General features: G+C 37.1%; 1 protein-coding gene across 1 annotated transcript; it reads left to right on the top strand.

The window, feature by feature from the left end:
* The first annotated feature begins 3,985 nt into the window (after positions 1 to 3,985).
* LOC143537891 (peroxidase 43-like) lies at positions 3,986 to 6,376 on the top strand. The gene is made up of 4 exons (XM_077031557.1): positions 3,986 to 4,263; positions 4,360 to 4,542; positions 4,918 to 5,080; positions 5,952 to 6,376. Exons 1-4 carry the CDS (start codon positions 4,051 to 4,053, stop codon positions 6,374 to 6,376), a joined length of 984 nt encoding a protein of 327 aa, XP_076887672.1. The 5' UTR covers positions 3,986 to 4,050.
* Positions 6,377 to 22,003: the final 15,627 nt, after the last annotated feature.

Here is a 22,003-nt window from a genome sequence, read left to right as displayed (position 1 = left end):
ATTGTAAACTTTGGTTACATTCTACATTCTTCTATTATTTTGATGTCACACTTTACTACTTTAGTGTGGAACTCTCCTTGTAGTTTAATTAGCTTGGAATTAGATTCCTAAAAACCGATCGATCTCATCATTTCTTTATGCAAGTGCCATCCTACACAGGCTTCCATCTTCCTAGTGATTTGTTGTGTCCCTTATCTAGTATATGCTAGGGTATTGTGGTACATGGTGAATTAATTGTCTAAGAAGCACCATGTTCTCTTCAATAAAGATTCAATTATGATTATAATCTTGAATAGTATTACTATTAGCTTCATTTTAAGATTTTAGCCAACCAAAGATGGTGTGACACATTGGGTGTGACTAGAAAAGCAATTAAAACACCTTTATATATATACATTTAAAAGGGTGTTTTCTCTTTCACAAGCAGCTTATCTTCTTAATTATATATATATAACTATTCACTTTATCAATCTTCTAAACGTCCAGTTGACTTATTCACGAAAATAAATCTACAAACATGCACAGAACAGTCTTTCTAGATCGGAATATATAATGGAATGACAATTGACAAAATATCTTCTGGTAACATATAAGTAATAATTGAGCAATCAAAAGTTAAAATCGAAATATATAATTATCAGCATAACACAATAGATAAATAAATTATAATTTATTATTAATTAAGTGACGTTGCCTGATCATTAATTACCGCCACTAGAGTCGGCGCACCAACCGTCACCGTTGTCACCATCACCGCGGTTGCTTGACGAACAACACCACTATCAGCGCTCTACTACCACCACCATCAATATTTTCTTTTTATTTTGGTGAATTCTTTTTAATGCGCGGTAAGTGTAATTTTGTCATTTGTATAACATTCATGTTTATTATTATTTTTTTGGCGTTACCAAACAAGATAAGATAAGATTTATTTCAATCATATAGGTTAATTAAACATGAAAAAGAAATGGTAATGATATATTTTATTCCTTAGTCCATTCCCTCATGCATTTCATATCCTCTCCAATTTTTCATTACCTTATACCAAGCATACCTTATAATACTCCTATTTATTCCTAATATGAAAAAAGGTGGGAGAAGGTAGACGTAGAGCCTAAACAAACCAAATGTTACATGCATAGTCGATCCTAAGCATGGGCAAGCCGGACATCCGGTGGTGTATATTTTTTTTTCAGGCACACAATTTATATATATTTTTAAATATAAAATCAAAAACTTAGTGGACCCGTCATATATAAACAACGTTCAAACTTATGGTCATCCTTTATAAAAAATTAAAACCTAATAGTTATTGGTTGGGTCCAGTAAAATAATTGACTCATAAACCTTAAATAATAATAAGAGTACATTAAATTTTGTTTGTCATATAACTCGTTCCGGTCTTCTTTTCGGTTAGTTATTACGGTATGTTATTTTAATACTATGATTTTACTATATTTATTGCTATTTCATCTTTTAAAGAAAATTGTTTATATTCGTTCGGACCTCGTTCCGGCTCATATAGAGTACATGAATCCTCATAACCGGCCATAGTTTATCATCGATCCCTTCTTATTCTTCTTTATAAATATACTTAGCACATTTTAAATTTTTATTTCTCGATAAGTTATTATTTTTTTTCTTCGACCGTTTTGTGACCATTACTTTTATTTTGACCCTTTCACTTTTTGAGACATAGGCGACCGGAAAATAACTTCTAATTTTATTTTATTTTTTGTTCTTAGCAATTGTTTTGCAAATAAAATTTGATCTTTAGTTTAAGATTATCTTTGTCATCTTTTAATTATTTGTTTGTGACCGATTTGAATGAGGTCTCTGTTTTTCCATCCAATCTTAATTCGCTATTAGAAAACTGCTTTTTTTACGACCAGTGGCGGAACCAGAACATTTCAATCGGAGGGTCAGAACATAAACATTTTTTTAATATTATAACCAAGGGGGTGTTTGTGATTTCTTATTTTACTTCCTTATGACTTATGAAAAAGTTATAAGTTACAACTTTGTAACTTATTGAATTTTTTCTCACATATTAAGCCAATCTAAACACCTTTTTTAACTTTTTAATAAGTTACAAGTCATAAGAAGACAACGATAAGGAATCCCAAACAACCCCTATACATCTAAAGGCAACATAATAACATATTGCTAGCTAATAATCTTTATACTTTTATCAAAAGCTTAGCTCGAATATTTTTTTCTGTAATATCCTAATAAAAAAAGATTTATGAAAGTCAAATAAATAACTTCAACCAATCTAAACGTAAATAGTAAAAAAATATTTCTGAATTATATTTTTTATTAAAAACAACAGAAAAACTTAGAAAATATCAAATAAACTTGATAAAAGTAAACAAAAATATAAATTAATAAAGTAAGAGTTAAGTAAAAAACTCAAACTAATAAATAATGTTAAGTAAAATATATCGTTCGAAAAATATAAATACTCCTTTGGTAAACACTAATGGCTAGTTTATTCAGTTTTTTAAAAGAAAAATAAAATAAATCTCTGACATTTATAATTAATGTGCAGTAAAAGAGGTCATAGGCATTGAGTGGCTATGGCATTCATCTTTCTTCTCCCTCACCAAAATGACATAACCACAGATCGTCGTCTCTGATCACCCGGAAATTTTTCAGAATGTTTTTTTTCAATTTTCACAGTTCCATTAGTCCACTAGAGAGAGTTTAAGGGCCAAACTATTAAAAAAACATGTTGATCTTAGTAACCCTGTAAATACAAATTCCGGCCGGTCGGAGGGTCAACGGACCCTCCTGACCCCCCTTTGGTTCCGCCTCTGTTTACGACATTGTAGGTGTAGGGTACGTTAAACCTACGTACACCTACAGACATCAAAACTCTGTGGCAAATCTTTGGGAAAAAGGCTGCCTGCGATAGTTTTGCCACAAAAGTATTCGGTTGCTAACTTCATGACCTTTTTTGATGGTACCACATTGCGAAAACATCTATTGCCGACGAATGCCATATATATGTCAGTAATCGGTCTCGCCAAGGGATCATACTAAAAGCCAAAAACGTAGTAAATTTTATGTTATGTAGTTTGCAATTTCTACGTTCACTGTGTCATTATGGTTCCTTCCCGAGTCTTGCACGTCCCAGTAGGCCAGTAAATACGTCCATGAGTGTCCAATATATCACCAACGTTTAAAAAATAAACGTATAACATGCGTAACTAGTACGTATATGGTATTCACAATGCCTTTGGACAAAATTACTTTGATTTATCATAAGGCCAAACGTACTGGGCGAGAATTTGGGGCGATAAAGGAGATGACCCCCCTCCCCGGGGCGATAATTGGGCGAAAAGGGGCGGGGGCGGGAATAATTTGTCGCCTGCTTTTCCTTTCTTTTTATTATTATTATATTCTAATGTGTGTGGGTGATATATATACATGCATATATATATGTATATATTATTATTATATTACTATTGTAGCCCCTACACCATTACACCCCAAAAACAAATTCTTATCCCTTGCTGACTGGGCGGCACACGGCGCAAAACGCCCCAATTTGTAGCCCCTCCACTACACATAGCCTAACTGCGACTATTTACTTATTTTCTCGAATTCATTAATATTTACTCAACCGTCCATTACTTAAAAAGTAATTGCGTCTTCTTTTACCTACGTGTTTAAATCAAGTACATAATAAATAGAAACAAGAAAATGATGTGTGAACAAACTCTCTCATTAGAATTGTTGGATGCAAATGTGAAATAACTGTATTTACCCAAAGAACATATAATTGAACTGTCAATTGTAACGAATTGTACAAAAATGGTAGCTGCTCAATAAGTTTCATAAACTGTACACAAAAGCTCACAAATAAGGCATGTATAAGTTTTGCAAGTATCTATAACATGAAAATTTAATTGTATGCATTCACTGAAAAATTATCAATCATACATTTATTATATTTATAACGTTCTTATGTTTCTTTCATAAATCATTTTCACCTTATATTCCACTTTATCTCTTGTATTATAACTCACACACGACATAGGAAGAATGAATAACATGTTAATAGGAATGTTTGTCATGATCATATCATGTTCTATATTAATTGGGATTTCTGAAGCTCGTCTGAAAATAGGGTTTTACGATAACACATGCCCGGATGCAGAATTCATTATCCGTGACGTTATTAGGGATGCGACTGACTCCGACCCAAAAGTTCCTGCACAAATGCTCAGGCTTCACTTTCATGACTGCTTTGTGCAGGTTCTTTAGTTACTCTCACTCACTCTATAAGCTAGCACATAAATTTCTTGGTTTTATATGGCTTTTATATTTGATGATAATTCAGTTGAGTTTCAGGGCTGTGATGGATCGATTTTGATCGATAATGGACGGGTTTCTGAAAAGAGAGCACGTGGGCATCAAGGGTTGAAGGGTTTTGATGTGGTAGAAGAGGCAAAAGCTCGGTTAGAGTTTGAGTGCCCTGGTGTGGTTTCTTGTGCTGACATTGTTGCCATTGCTGCTAGAGATGCCGTTTCTATTGTATGTAGTTATTTGCTTTCTCTTTTTAGTCGATCTCTCTCTATATTTTTTTGAAAATGATGTTTTGTGAGAAATCGTTTCATTTGTTTTGTATGGTTTTTGAGACGTTTTCACATCTAGTGTTTTGGTGGTTTGAAACCACGGTTTGTAGAGGATTGAACACCTGAAACGGCTTGGAAACTTGCAATTAAGAGATTGTGAGAAACCGTGGTTTCAAACCACGTACCCAGATGTGAAAAGGTCTAAAAAACCATACAATAGATGAAACGATTTCTCACAAAACACCATTTTCGAAAAAAATTGGACACGAACTTGCTGCTTTTTGTGTGTTTGCGTGGATATATGATTTGATCTTTGTGTTTGGTTGATATATAGAGTTTTGGGCCATTTTATGAAGTTGAAACTGGTAGAAGAGATGGATTTGTTTCAAATAAATCATTGGCTGCCAGGATGCCTGATTTTGGAGACTCAGTTAAGCTTCTGAAACACAAGTTCTTTGAGAAAGGACTTAATGTGAAAGACCTTGTGGTTCTCAATGGTAATCTTCTCTTTTATTTTCTCTCTATATATATACATTTATACATGCATATACTGGATATGTATGCTTATATCTATTAACCATGCAGATTTAGTGGTGATGTATAGTTGGTAGACATTTTGAGAGGTATGAACCTGGAGGAGTTTTCTAACATGTTCCATCAGTCAAACACGGTATCTAAAAAATGGTCGAAAAATAATTGATATTGTACTTAATCAATGGGGTTGATGGCCAATTGATAAAGACAAAACCATTAAAAAACCTAGGGGTTGAAAGATATTGGATAGAAGTATCCCGGCTACATGACTTAAATTCGTCATTCAAAAGAAAAAAAGATTGATTATTCCACACTTCCATGCATGAATGCATGGGATGACCTTTTAAGGGCGGGAGGAGGGCACTGGTCACTGGCCGGTCCCCAGTTGTTTGTTTTGTTTTCTTTTGTTTGATGCAAGTATAAATAGCTCTTACACTTAACAATTTTATAAGAAAAAGTTATATGATACTTTAAATGTTTATAAGTTTCAAGCCCCTGGATCTAAATATTCAAGTTTCTGCCCCTACGAATTATGTATTGAGTTTCCGCCACTACATGAATGAAAACCTAAGGTTAAGTTCCTAGGATAGATTCAAGACGGTGAAACGGCCACAAGATCAAAATGCTTTATAGACAATAGCTTAATTAATAAACATGTTGGTCCTATCATTTTTCCAAAGTAAACAATGTTCGTGTTTGCATGAACGTGCTAGGGTTTTTTAAGACATTTCTAGCAAATATATATTAGTTTTGATTCAAAATTAATGTCAAATACAATGAGAGAAGTAAATAATTCACGATTATTTATTTACTTTATGGTGACAAAACTTTTAGGTGCCCATACTATTGGTACAACCGCGTGCTTCTTCCTTATGGATCGGCTCTACAATTCCTCGCCACACGGTGGTCCAGACCCGAGCATAGATGAGGATCTCCTTCCAGAACTGATGGACGCCTGCCCTCCAAATGGAGACATAAATTTCAGGGTACCGATGGATCATAATAGCGGTGAGACTTTTGACACTCAGATACTAGAAAACATCAGGAACGGCTTTGCAGTGTTACAATCTGATGCGGAGCTGATGGATGATCCAGTGACAAGACGTATTCTGGACTCGTATTTAGGATTTACAAACCAATCGGTCCTACCATCTTTCGAAGCTGATTTTGTCGAGTCTATGGTGAAAATGGGTCGAATCGGAGTTAAGACCGGTCGAAGAGGAGAGATTAGACGTGTGTGTAACACGTTTAATGATTAACAGAAATAAGTGTTTCTGTTATATATATTTCGAAATAATAGTGAATCCATGAATGGTTTATAAAATAAGTGATATTATTTAATGTTATTATGAACAGATCAGTGTACTTATATGTTATCTGGATTTGTATATTTTTGTAGAGTTTTTGTATTCATAAAACATACAGTTGCTTTATGTATCATGACATGAGAAAAGTTCGATCCATAATTAAAGTTGAAAGAAAGAGATACGTAAATGTTTTGAATTTTTTTGGTATAAAAGTTACTTATGAAATTAATATGTCCGTCTCAACCTTTTTGAGGCCCATGTCATCTTTTCTTTAGTTGGTTAAAAGTATAGGTGTAAAAAAAAACCGGTTTGGGACCGGTTTTAGGCAAAAACCCAATCGAACCGGCTTGGTTTTTCAAAACCGGGTTCACCAAAACCATCAGTTTCAGGACCGGTTTCCTTTGAGATCTAACAACCCGGTTTTAAAACCGAACCGATTTGAGGAAAACTGGGCCGACTTATCTTGCTTCTAAACTGGTTTATAAACCGAAATGGTTGAGTCAAACTGTTTTTGACCAGCCGTTGACCAAACCGGTTCAGTTTGAGTTTAAAACCGATTTTGTACACCTCTGCATTTTTTACTTTATATTGTTCTATATTCAATAAAAAAAAGAGTAACTATCAAATGGGGACCCGGTCCATAGCAGACAAAAAGAAGATACTGGCCCAACACATGTAAATATAAAAAGGAAGGATCCTTTATCATTTTAATATGTGCGACGGTGATAAGATATAGGGTTTTGAAAGAGCATTTGGATATTTCTTGGCTTTTGGAGGTAATGACGTAATTTTAAGGAATTATTTGAATTTAATATGTGTCCATAATAACTTGTATTTGGATTTAATGGGCTGATTTAATATTGTTTACTTATCATGACCTAAGTGTTTTAGGGGGTGGGAGTGGTCCAATTTCATCACTCACAACATCAAATGGTGGTGTGTCACGTCATCCCATCACATTCCATCACTAGTGATTGAATTTAGTGGAAGTGGAGGTAGTGATGTTTTTTTTTTCTTTTTTTTACAACTAAAAAATTAAAGGTAAAATATAAAAATTATTAAACAATCTAGAACATATTACAACTTAAAAATTATAGTACATGTACTGCAGTTAACCCGTTCCGCCGTGACATGGGGGAAAAATACTTATTGTTATTTAGCATCATAAGATATAAAAAATGATATAAGGGTGGTGTTTCCCTTTATTTATTTATTTATTTATTTATTTATAATAATTCAAATAATATAGTTACACAAACAGACAAACAAAAATAGTAGAAAATGACTTAAGTACTCTCCGTCTTCTTCTTCCTCCTCCATATTTCTTATTCGTTTGTTTTACAGAGCTCCTTGCATTTCTCAAATAACGTCACGGTCTCAACTCTAAGTACACATGTATGATTTTCGTTTAGAAGTTTTTGTTCATATTCTGTATCAGCTGCTTCACTCATTCACTCCTCGTTTTTTTTAATAACCCAACGGTCATCAACGGTCACAATCATCGGCTCCACCACTAATGGCCATCACGGCCGCACCCCCATCACGAGTGATGGGGGACCGACGGCGGTGTTCTAAGGCCCATCACGCGTGATGGGACTACCCCCACCCCCACCCCTTTAATGTTGTTTTATATTGCCTAGGTGATTTAATGTTGTTTATTTATAACCGTCTCATGCTTGGTTGACCTTGAAATAAATTTAGGGCTCATATTTTTTGTTTAGGGTTTAACAAGATGAAAAAAAAAATTAAAAAATAAAAATAAGCTACTGTTTACTTGCTGTAGTTGTTGTAGTGGTTTTTGGGGTTCATATTAAAAACGAGAAAAAGAAAAAGAAGACATGTTGACTTGTTTGACCGTAAAGGTTTCACTCAATAATTACATTAACTTTTTAATTGTTTGAAGTTTTAGATTGCTGCTGCTTTTAATGGAACCAGATGAATCAATGGACATCGACACTCCACCACCTTCCCAAGGTGCAGCTGTAAGTATGTTTGTGGAAGACTAGTGAGAAGTCAGATTTCTCAAACTTAAGGGGGTCAACAGCCTTTTTTAAGACGGAAGAGTTTATCAAAACGCACAACAAGCGGGTTGATTTGCAAAATAAAAAATAAAAAATGCATTCACCTATATCTGGTACCGTAAAGAAGAGCACGAGCTGGTTGTTACCGAATTGGAACCCCCCGGAAGGAGATTTTCTTTTACCCTAAAAAAGGGTTGGATATGGCGAAGCTTGAATTATTGTATGCTGTTGGCTCGATTTTGTTTGTCCAAAGTCGCAAACACGAAATCATTCTCTATAATTTGTGGGGTGCCTCTGTGACTGTGGTTGGATGGGCGTTTGTGTCCAAGTTGGAACATGGTTACGTTATGAGGGCTATGAAACTGGTTGGTGCCACTGATTTAAGGGTGGTGCAACCTATTTTCATCAAACGAAGCGCGTATAATCTCCGGGCCCGTTACACATTCCACAACCACCCTTCACAAAAGTATGGAAACAACATTAGGTGCACAACCATTGCAGAAATCAATAGGAAGGACGTCAAGCATCCAATCTATCGATTTATGATGAACCGACACCCACAAGCATCTGCTGTTACTACAATGCATATAGGGAAGCCGGTGTGTATTATGCGTGACGCAAGCCTTGTGTTTGGGGAGGATTACTTGAGGCAGTTTCCACCGGATGGGACCGTAGCCAACACTTTATGAAAATGGTGGACTGCGGTGATGTGTATCTAGTTACGGTGCAATGGATAAGAGGAAGGCATGGACAGGATGAATCGATTGATGATATTGAGCTGTTCAAGATTCAACCCGAGCTTCGAGATGGTAACATGAGCATCTCTAATGTGCCACGTAATCATCTTACAGAAATCGGGTTTAAAGTGTTTGGCAACCAGTGTTTGAGGATGATGTGGTTCTAACTATGACAACGGTTAACGAATTGCAACCAAATGTCTTTAATGGTAGAGAGTGTATGATATTCTCGTTCAATACCAAGACCACATAGACATTCGCAACATCCCTGTGGCTGAAGTACGAATTCCGGGTGCTACAATCATTGGCAGAATGAAGATCAAGTTGGATCAGTGAAGATCACTAGGCAGGTAATCTTATCAGCTTTTGATATGAAAAGAAGAAACCCTTCTCTTTTTGTAGTTTTTGGAAGAATGATGAAGGTGAGCCTATTATTATTATTATTATTATTTATTTAGATGTAAAATGAGTTTCTTTTAAGAAAACTTTATAGCATGCATGTATAAACTGTGTTTCCTTGAATGTATAAAAAGCCATATGCATTTCATGAGTTGGTTTCTTGAATCTTGGACTTTAAGATGTAATGAATGTCCAAAATATTTATATTAGACCGTGTTCTTGAATGTATAAAAAGCCAGATGCAAAGGGTTGATCATTTTGAATAAACCGGACCGAACCGGAAATAACCCGACCCAACTCGAGACCGGAATTCTAAAAAAACGTTGACCGAGAACCGGACCTCATATGCCCCATTCGGTTTCTGCCGGTATCGGTTCTAGCAAGTTGGTAATCGGGTTGTACTAGAGACCAAGTTCAACGTGAAGAAAGAACAGAAGTAACTCATCGGAAAATAAAATTCCGGCCAAAAGCAATAGTGGAGTGTGAGACGTTGGACCCTTTGAAATTGTTGCCGTAGAGACGTCGAGATGAAATTAAAGAGTGAAAAATGATAAGTCAGAGTTTATACCGGCAACTAGCGGTGGTAGGTTATGAAACAAAGGAAGAAAGAAGAAGATGGTTTCTTGCTAGGTTTCAAAGTGGATAGTGAGTAATTGTATTGACAGTTGTATACCAAAGTAACATCCATATAAAACAAAATTGGTACTTATTTTATTTTTAAAATTAATTTTGTTATTCATTTTAAATAAAGAGTGTCAGGATTTTCGTTGTACATATGATTTTTCTTCTTATAGATTATTTTATTCGTTAAACAATTATAATGTAAATATCATTTTCCATATCAAAATACTCCAAACCTAAAGCAAAAAAGCTTTAATAACTTGTACTTTATTCTATAAGAGTTGTATTTTGCTAACCACCACTTTAAAACTAGTATAACCTATCTGCATATATAATAGATATAACATATAACACTAGGGTTTTATCACATTTACAAGCCGCCGCATAACCAGAAAAAAGATAACATGAAAAGTGTGAAGATTATGGGAGTTTACCAGGCTCTAATTTGATAGAAAGATGATCAGATAAAAGAAAAAAAGATCAATTCTCAACCCCTCCTCAACAAACCATCTTTTGTTCGTGCCGGTTCGGGTTTCACGCGATTTCAAACGTCCAGAACCAAACTCGAGACCGAACCCGGAATTTGTAAAAAATCAGAACCGATGATGACCGAATTACATCGGGTTAGGTTTGGTTTCAGTCTTTTTATGGGTCGGTTATCGGGTTTTCTCGGTCTTACCCAAAATCTGCACACCCCTACAGATGCATGTCATGAGTTGGTTTCTTGAATCTTGGACTTTAAGATGTAATGAATGTCCAAAATATTTATATTAGACCGTGTGTAGTGGATGAAACCTCTATGCGGGCGTTTACCGTCATGTGCCATCACGTCACCATAGGGGCGTTTTGTAAAAAAAAGGTGTAGTGGATGGAGCCCTAACCAATAATTACATTATTATTAATATCAAGAAAAGATAACAAATAAAAACTCACCAATCACATTTCACCCCTCTTCCTCCCATCCGGCGCTTCCCACACAACGTCCATCACCAAACTTCAACCCAAAGCACCCCGGGAGGTGTTGTTCCCGGACGCTTTGGTGCTTTTTGGTGCGCAAAACGCCTATTACACCCGGTCCTATAAATGCTCTAAAAGGTCACCGGTCCTATAAATACTCTAAGGGCGCGTTCGTTTCACGAAATTTTTTTAAAGGAATTGGAATTGGAATGAAATGTTTGAAAATCTCTATCATGTGTTTGGTTGTTTAATATGTTATTGGAATTGGAATCTTCTCAATTCTATTCATCTCCCTTCTATCTACTAACATATAAATAATAAAATAACAAAAAAATGATAATTTTAAAAAATATAAATATCAAAAAATTAATTAAAAAATTCGAAAATAATTTAAAAAAAAAAGTTAAAAAATAATAAAAAAAAACTAAAAAATATATTAAATTGGTTCCACCCCGCCAAAATCAATGTCGTGTTCCTTTGGTTACGTTTGCGAGTTTGTAAACTAAGTCGAGCCATTTCCTATTTACACGTTACCAAAACACAACGAGTTAAAATTTGTTGAATCAACTATATTATGATAATTTATATCTAACAAATTATATCAAAGTATTTTATCAAGCAAAAATCTGGTTGAAGCATTTCATCAAACAGTTGGTGTGCAATGGACGTTTGTTAAAAATAGTTTAAAATTTAAAAACTTTTGATAACCCTTTGAAAAATATCCAAGATTAAACAAGAACATAAACAAAAACAGAAATTAAAGTATAATAATAATAATAATAATAATCCAATGAATAACTAAAATAATAACAATGGAACAAATGAACTGACGAACACTGTAACTAGACAACAAGAAATAACTTTTTTCAATAATTCTTCACTGTAACTAAAACACACACACAAAAGCCTAACGTGTAGTGGAGGAGAATGATGTAGTGGAGAACGATGATGGAGAAGAACGATGGTGGAGGTAGACGAGCAAGACGGTGGTTCACGGTGGTAGAGAACGGCGGTGGAGCATGGTGGTGGAGAGAGGCGGTGAAGCTAGTCACGGTGGTATAAAGTCTGAAGATGATAATATGAAAGAGTAGGGTTAAGGTTTATAAAAATTCTTTAACATTCCTTTCAGTTTTGGGGGATTTTAAAATCCCATGAAAATGGAAATTGATAGGATTCCCTTTCCATTCCGGTTCCACCTAATAGTGAAACGAACACAGGCACCGTATATAATGTGTACACACACATATGTGAACCTTCAAGCGGGCAAAGTAAAGTTGCATTAATTTTGACATTATTTTAATAATATCGTGAAAATAACGGTAAAAGTGGCGAAAGGTTAATTAGACATTATGTGGTGGCGCTGATAGCCAAAAGACAAGGGTACATGCAACAATCGGCGACGTCCCGATGGTTGAGTGTATGTGCCTTATGTCCAAGGCTTGATGCAAAACTACTATCGAGTCGGAACTCGGAAGTCTCACCGGAAGCAGCCTCTCTATTCTTAAAGGGTAGAGATAAGACTGTCTATATCTTACTTTCCTCAGACCCTACCATAACTTTGCTATTGGTGAGATATAGTGAGTACGATGATGATGATGATGATGATGATGATGATGATGATGGATCTTAGGCTGAGGGGTGTGGGGCTTCAACGGGGGCGCTAGAGCCCCTCCGCTCGCGCCCCCAGGCGCTAACACCACACCACCGGGGCGCTAACGGGGGCGCTAACGCGAAAAACCATGCAGGCGCAAGCTGGTTAGTGGGAGAAGAGAGAGAGGAGCTTGCCTTGGTTTTAGAAAAAGAGCCGTTGGGCTCTTATTAAATTAAAAAAAAAAAATTCCTATATAATAACACCCCATCTCACCCATTTTTATACCAAAACTTCAAACCTTCACCCAAAATCAATTCATCTTCTCAACTTTTTTTAAAAAAATGGCTGGAAATTGGTACCCAAACCTTGATTCAGATTATCTTGACGACGATTTATGGTTGATCGAAGAAGACCAAGTCGAAGAATAAGAATAATGTTTTTTTTAGTACTTTAATTTTTATTTTATTTTTAGATATTAATGTGTGTTTTTTTTAATAATTTATGAGTTTTTTTAATAATACGTTGTTTGAATATATTTATAAAAAAATAAAAAAAAAATTCGCTGGAGCCCCTGCTAGAGCCCCTCCACACCAGGGCCAGGGGCTCCAACGGGGGCTCCAACACCCCCTTATCCAGTTTCTCTCTCTGCCACACGTCATAATATTATTGGTTGGAGCCACCATTAAAGCCCCCCACACCCCTCAGCCTTATTAAACCCAATCACAAGCTCTTTACCCAAGAACAAGTATAAGTACAAACAAATGTAATTAAATTTGATGAATTTATATTTACAATATGATGAATTGAAATGCAAACGACAACCGGGAATAACAATGATGAAATCCTAAATAGAACTATCCGCAATATGATCACAAATTTTCCAAAGATACACGAGAAGATCTGAAAGGGAGGTAATCAAAAACACGTTATGTACACTATTGTTTTGTACCGTACGTGTTAATCATAAATGGATCATGGGTTGATCCTACACAATGTAGCCCATACTCAACTTTAACCCAACTTATAGACTAAGTTCGAAGCCCATCAACTGCTGGATCAAGTCCAAGCCCGCTTGTCAAATATCCAAGTCTCATTAACAACACAAGAGCAACTTAAGAATTAAACATACTATTTTGTTTATTATACAAGCTGAACTTGAATAAAATGTACATAAATGGGTTCCGCTTATCCATCTCTTTATTATAGTTGAATCCTTTTCTTCAACATATGAATTTTAATATATAAAAAATGTTTTATGTTTACTTCAAATCTAATTAGATTGGGTACCACTTTTTAGTTATATGTGTTTCAGAGTTAACTAATTCGTGGTTTATAACAATCAAATAGTTTACACATGTTTTCATGTGTGAAAATCACTATTATCGACCCCTACGTTTTTTAAATAGTGAACTTCTTTTAATCATTGGTATCTATGTGACTTGAACCTAATACCTTTCTTTTCCAAACTCGTGTATAAAGGCTCTGCCTTTTAACTCACTAGTTATATGAGGTTTTCTTCAATAACTTATGTTTGTTAAATTTTTTTAAAGCTAAACACGCAATTATTTTTAATTTATTTCTCTCGACGTGATTCATAGTGTAGTGTTCTTAAGTATTGTATGCTACATGTTGTCCGTACCGTACCGGTACCATGACGAAGTGAACCGATTCTGACCGAACAACACATGTCTAGTTATTAATGTAAGCGATACCAGTATGTGTTTTTATGGTTTTTATAGTTGTGTTTAATTTGTTTTCTTGACATTCCGACATAAATATTGTAAAAAACATAGTTAAATTATAAAAATTATATTTTTTAGTATCCTAAATTATACTTGTACCAGTACTTCCGTGTCGATACTCTGACGATTCCTTGACGAACCCGAACCACTTTTGACCCTTGTCAATTTTATCTACAATGCTTGTCCGCCATCATCTAGTTGGTACTACATAAGCGAATGATAATCTATTCATGAAATTTTAATGGTTTGACGACACACACATGCTCTTTCTATCAACAAATTAACTAAAAAAAAAGTAAATAAAAATAAAGATTAAGACAAAACGAAGACTAACGACAAATGATATATGCTTCATAGACATATGCTTGATTTAGTTTGTTTTTTGTTTTTTTTTTCACGAAAAAGCATGCTTAAAATCATAAAGGTATAACTTTGATTCATCTACATCTCAAAATTAAGATCCCTTCATAACTATTCTATTGTGAAAAAAAGTGTACTTAATTACCTTTTAATCCCCTTTAAGCCTATTTACGTATTTCTTTCATTCACCACAAATGATTACATAAACTGTTTTTTTTCTAAAGATAATACATGGCTTTCACTCTACTCAAAGTAGTTTTTAAATTTTGGCTTTTAAACCGATAAAAAAGACTTTAACATGAAAATATAGTTGTTGCTACAACAAAGATAAGACAAATGATAGACTTGTTGCTACAACAAAGATAAGACCAATGATAGTGAATGGACTGGTTAGGCTAAGAGGCTTCAAGGGTTCAGGTTAGCCTAACGCAGGTCGTGGTGTCCCTCTACGTTTGCAAAACGTAGAAAGAGGTTCACTAGTTAGTTGGTTGTTGTTATAGTTCACCAAGGATTCGAAACCGTGATGTTTAGAATCGGTTTTAGGATGATGTTATTGATGAAGCTATGAAGTTATTGAAGTGAGAAAGAAATAAGCTAAGAGCATATTTCTCAAGGGAGAAGAGAAGATTAGGGAGATGGGGTTATCTGCCCAAATCTGTTGCCCTCTTGTTTATGACTAAGCATCTCTTATATAGGTGAAGAGATGTAAGCCTTTTAGTCCAGTTAACTAAACTAGTTAGCCTCTAGTTTGCATAGAGAGTTGACCTTTATGGGCGGGAAGGTTTGGACCGCTGGTCCATAACTAAAATAATAATACTTTATCTGAGCATGTCCTTTGGTCAGAGGGGACAAGGATGTGAACAGTGATGTGACATCGTACTGTAGCACGTGGGTACTTGTTCACATAAGTTTGGGCGGGAAACGAAGCTTTTAACCTTTTAACCCTTTTAGCGTTAATGTGTTTGATAAGGCCTGTGGAGTAGGCTAGACTCAAGAAGAAGGTACAGAGAGAGAGAAACACTTTTGAGGCAATTTTCTGAATATCTTTCCTAAAACAAAGTACAAAACTTAAATAAGCAAACAATTTGACTACTTCTACTCACGTCCCTTATTATGAGGGCCACATGCACCACTATCCCACTAATGCAGTAACCAACAAGAAATAGGAAAATAACATGTGCTAAAAAGACTAATTCAAATAAAAAATAAAGAAACGGTTTGATGCGGAAGTTACGTTTACTCCAATAGCTTAGAAGGCTTCTTAGTTTCTCTCTTAGGCCTGCTGTTCAGCCCACCATTAATTTGGGTCGTATCAACTGCCTTCCCCTTGTGAACGAGCTCGTCCTCGAGTTCGTACTCGACTTCTTGCATGGTTGGTAACGGAATCGGATCCGGATTTCCTTTGACTTCTCTTAGTAGTGACACGTGAAACACGGGGTGAATTCTTGCCCCCAATGGTAGTTGCAGACGGTACGCAACCGGCCCGATGCGTTCCATAATCTGAAAAGGCCCATAGAACCTTTTGGATAGTTTCCTGCTACTCCTGTGTTTAACCGATTGCTGGCGGAAATCTTGTAACCGTAAAAAGACCATGTCACCAACGTTGAACTCTCTATCCAACCTTTTTTCATTAGCTAGTGATGCCATTCTCTGTTGAGCTCGCTTCAGATTTTGTTTTAGCAACGAGCGTAGTCGCTGAAGCTCCAAAAGGGTTGTGTCGACTGAAGGGATCTCCGACTCCCCTGGTTGGTATCGAATCACACTTGGAATTGGTTGGCCATACAATGCTTGGAACGGACTCATGTTAATCGAGCTGTGGTGTGAAGTATTGTACCAATATTCCGCCAAGTACAAGTATTTGCTCCATGTTCTTGGTTCATCACCTGCAAAAGAACGTAAATAATTCTGCAAGCATCTGTTGACAACTTCGGTTTGGCCGTCTGATTGTGGGTGATAGGCGGTTGAATACTTAAGCTTTGTTCCCACCTGTTTAAAGAGTTCCTTCCAAAAATTGCTAAGAAATATGGGGTCACGGTCAGTAACAATGCTTCGAGGTATCCCATGCAGGCGGTATATATTTTGGAGGAAAAGTGTTGCTAACGTTACCGCCCCATACTTTGGTGGAAGAGCGATGAAGTGAGCAAATTTGGAAAAACGATCGACCACGACCCAAATGGCCGACTTGCCTTGTGAAAGAGGCAAACTAGTTATGAAATCCATGGACACGTCTTGCCAAACAGTGGATGGAATGGGTAAGGGTTGTAGGAGACCGTAAGGTTTATGTGTCGGGTACTTCACTTGTTGGCATATTTGGCACTGTTGGACAAAAGAGGTGACTTCATCTTTGAGTCTGGGCCAACTAAAAGAAACTGCCAAACGTTTGATAGTCGCCCTAATTCCCGAATGACCCCCTGTTTGAGAGGCATGGAACTCCTGCAAAAGAAGTAACCTGATAGTAGAATTTTCTGGCATAAAAATACGAGTACCATGATACAAAAGCCCATCTCTGACCGCAAATTGCTTCTTGGAGTTTTTCAATATCTTTGACATTAGTTCTTTACCTTCTGGAGACACATAAAAGTTTTTCAGTTCATTCACCCATTGGGGTTTGATGACTGAGATTGCTAACAGTTGAGGGCTGTCTAGCCGACTAAGTGCATCAGCGACTCGGTTCTCCTTCCCTGGCTTGTAATGGATTTCGAAGTCGAAACCGATTAGTTTCGTTGCCCATTTGTATTGTTCTGGTGTTTGCACCACTTGTGTTAAAAGGTGCTTTAAGCTCCGTTGGTCGGTAAAGATATTGAACTTTCTCCCTAACAAGTATTGTCTCCATTTCTTTACTGCTTCCGTGATAGCGAATAGTTCTCTAACATAGGCCGAAGCAACCTGCATTCTCGAGCATAATTTCTTGCTGAAAAATGCTATTGGCCGATCGCTTTGAGACAAAACCGCGCCAACAGCCACCGTAGAAGCATCAGTAGTAACATCAAACGACCGAGAAAAATCTGGTAGTGTGAGGGTTACCAACGAGATCATGGCTGCCTTGAGCTGTTGGAAGGCTCGATTGCTATCATCCAACCACACAAACGAGTTCTTTTTTAGAATATCTGTAAGAGGTGCAGCAATTTGGGCATAATTCTGAACAAATCGGCGGTAGTAACCCGTTAAGCCCAAGAATCCTCTTAAGTTGGTCATGGTTTTAGGAGTTGGCCACGTCTGGATGGCTGTTAATTTCTCTGGATCAGCTTCTACCCCCCGAGACGAGATGATGTGTCCTAGATATCCAATTGATGGAACCGCAAAGGTACATTTTGAAGGTTTTGCGAACAATTTGTTTTGAGAAAGTGTCTCAAAAACCTTCAGTAAGTGATGATGATGCTCCTCTGTGTTTTTACTATAGATTAGTATGTCATCAAAAAAGACCAGAACATACTGACGTAAGGCATCGCAAAACAAATCGTTCATTGTCGCTTGAAACGTTGATGGTGCATTCGTAAGCCCGAAAGGCATAACAAGAAATTCATAGTGGCCATCAATTGTTCGGAATGCCGTCTTGTGCGTGTCTTCACTGGCCACTCGAATCTGGTGATAACCCGCTGTTAAATCAATCTTTGAAAACATTGTGGCCCCGTGTAACTCGTCTAGTAATTCGTCGACTGTGGGAATGGGAAAGCGGTCCTTTATTGTGATTGCATTTAGGGCTCGATAGTCGACACAGAACCGCCAGGAGCCATCTTTCTTACGGACAAGGAGCACCGGTGAAGAGTAAGGGCTTTGGCTTGGTTTTATAACCCCATCACGAAGCATTTCAGATATGAGAGTGGTCATAATCTGTTTTTGGTAGTGTGGGTATCTGTAGGGTTTTACATTAACTGGTTGAGACATGGGTAGCGTAGGGATATGGTGATCTTGGGTTCGGTTAGGTGGTAACTGGGTTGGTGTTTGAAAAATGTGGTGGTATGTTTGTAGTAGTTGGTGGATTTTATGGTCCTGGTGGGAGATGGTGGAAGGTGTTATGGGTTTGGTTGAAGCTTCAAAGTGGAAGTACAAAGCATGTAGGGAGGCTATGCTATTTTTGTGTATAAGGGTTTGAAGGGTTGATGGTGACACTTGGTTTGTATGGGTTTCTCCACGTAAAGTTGTGGCCTTGGGACCCACATTGAAGGTAAGTTGGGGTATGGAAAAATCTGCTAATACTGGACCTAGTGTCCGTAGCCAAGCCAAGCCTAGTATTACGTCGGCACCTTCTACCGGAAGTATAAACACGGGAACGGTGAATGTGGTTTCTTGTAGCGCGATATTTAACGCCGGGCACACTCCTTCACAATATAGGTGGTCACCATTACCGACCATCACCGAGAAGGATTGGACTTGTTGTTGTTGCAATTTCAAGAGCGAGACCACTCTGGGTTGAATAATGTTATGGGTGCTACCGGAGTCGATCAACACTTGAACAGGTTGGTTATGGATGTACCCCGTAACCCTTAAGGCTTGAGGTGAGGAGATGCCAAAGAATGCAGCGGTGGAAAGAGAGAAAAATTGGTTGGATTGGGTTGTGTTAAAGGTATTGTCAGTGAGGGCGAATAGAGTGGAATCGGTGGTCGGTTCTGTGTTGTCCGGTTCATTATCCGCGATAAGCAAGAACTGTGGGGGGTTGCATTTGTGTCCGGGAAAGTACTTTTCCGGGCAACGAAAACACAAACCTTCACTACGTCGTTTTTGCAGGGCTTCGGGAGACAGTTTAGTAAAAGGAAGAGGTGTTTTGGGAGTAGGTGGATTGGGAAGCAAGGGTGGTTTATCGGACTTTGGAGGGATGGTGTTTGAGGTGGTTGAAGAGGAGACATTGACTGTCGATGGGGATGAATAAGATTTAGGTTGGTAAGTTTTGGTTTTGGCAAGGCTGAGTTTGTCCTCTACCAGTTTGGATAGACCATAAGCTTGGTGTAGGGTTGTGGGTTTGAGAATTGCGAGTTCGGCTTGAATTTCTTCTTTAAGGCCCGATAAATAGCAATTAAGAAGGGCGACACTTGACAAACCAACAACATGGTTACAAAGTTTTTCAAACTCTGCTTGATAAGCCGCAACAGTGGTTGTTTGTCTGAGTTTAAAAAGGGCTGCCTGATGGTTCTCGTAAGAGGACGGACCGAACCGAAGTTCGAGGTCTCGTGAAAAGTCTGGCCAGGTACCCAACAACCTGTTGTTGTGTAGATACTTATACCAACTCAAGGCCTCTCCGGTGAAAGAAAACCCCGCTAACGAGATACGTTGGTTTTCCGGGGTATTATAGAGAGAAAAGTAGTTATCGGCTTGGAAAAGCCAGTCCAACGGGTTGGACCCGTCAAACAATGGCAATACGATTTTAGGGTGGCGTGGGTGTGAGGTCACGGTATTAGTGTCGGAGCTGGAAGGGAAGGTGAAAGGAGACTGGTGACCCTCCTTTTCTTTGGTAAGGGCTGCAAGTAATTTGTTGGTGGTATCGAGGTGTTGTTGCATCGTTGCTTGAAGTGCTTCGAATTGAGCAGTGGCTCGGGCGTCGGATCGGTTGGTGGTGTCGGAGTTGTGCAACAGAAATTGGTCGAATTTGTCACACAAGGCTTGGAGTGACTCATCAGTGGAGGCTTGATCTTTACGAGGAGGCATGGTAGGAAGATGAAAGCACCAAATGATAAGGCCTGTGGAGTAGGCTAGACTCAAGAAGAAGGTACAGAGAGAGAGAAACACTTTTGAGGCAATTTTCTGAATATCTTTCCTAAAACAAAGTACAAAACTTAAATAAGCAAACAATTTGACTACTTCTACTCACGTCCCTTATTATGAGGGCCACATGCACCACTATCCCACTAATGCAGTAACCAACAAGAAATAGGAAAATAACATGTGCTAAAAAGACTAATTCAAATAAAAAAATAAAGAAACGGTTTGATGCGGAAGTTACGTTTACTCCAATAGCTTAGAAGGCTTCTTAGTTTCTCTCTTAGGCCTGCTGTTCAGCCCACCATTAATTTGGGTCGTATCAGTGTTTCAGTCATTTTATTATTTCCTTGGGCTACCCCCGTCATCAATAGTCATCACATGAAACATTATACCAAAACACATGAAAATAATTAAGACGGGCTTCTATCACACATTAAAAATGATCCTGAACACATTTTCACATCGTCAATAATCAAAATATCGTGCCTAAGGGCGCTTGATTCCCAATTTAAAGTAGATTACGAATTTTTTTCATATTTTGCTCTCTTCTTATATGTATGATATGTAAACACAACTATTGCTTATTCGAAAAAAAGCGTGTTTGAAATGGTTTTGGGCATACCGGTACAAATGTGTTGAATGAGGATATGTATTTTCATATGCCAAGAGTTTAATGACATGTCTGTCAAAAATTGCAATTAAAACTGGATTAGAAAATATCTGAGTTATCGTTTCTAATAAAAACAAAAAAAAGAAATTGGCTTATTCAGTCATTTGTAGATTTGTACACAAGTCATGTTATACTCACTCGATAGCTTGATGGAGATATGGATGACAATGAAACCCGAACCCGATGGGAAAACCCGAAACCCGACATATTGGGACGGGTAATACCCGATCTATTAGGGTTTGGAATTAGTTTTGAAATTTTTCGCGGGTTTGGGACGGGTTTGAGATTTCTAATATACCCGATTACCCGATAGAATAAACCCATTTACCCGATTATATACCCGTTATACCCGATATAACTTATTATATTATATATATACTATATTCCATATATATTATTTGCCAAAACTTGTTTATGTCAATTATTTGAGACATTTTATGTTTATGGTAACCATCTTTGTAATCAATTAGTTATATTTTGTCAAAACCCGTTAAAACCCTAGCGAGTTTTGAGTTGGGTATACCCCACGAGTAATTTATCAAAACCCGATAAGAAACCCAAAACCCGATAGGAAAACCCGAAACCCGACGGGTAATTACCCGATTAAAACCCGACGGGTTTGGGATAGACTTTCATAACCGGGTATGGGTTTAGGAATACCTAAACCCGACCCAAACCGGACACATTGCCATCCCTAGATGGAGACCATTTTGACTTGTCCATTAAAAAGTTATTAATTAATAATAAAATATAAACTTTGAGAATAGAGTATATATCATGGGAACTC

Source organism: Bidens hawaiensis, unplaced genomic scaffold (assembly GCF_021521415.1).
Source record: "Bidens hawaiensis isolate Kalapana, Puna unplaced genomic scaffold, B.hawaiensis_p1.1 tig00011436_1, whole genome shotgun sequence".
Taxonomy (NCBI): Eukaryota; Viridiplantae; Streptophyta; class Magnoliopsida; order Asterales; family Asteraceae; genus Bidens; species Bidens hawaiensis.
Note: the sequence above shows the minus strand (reverse complement) of the source record. Positions and strands in the feature narration are given on the sequence as shown.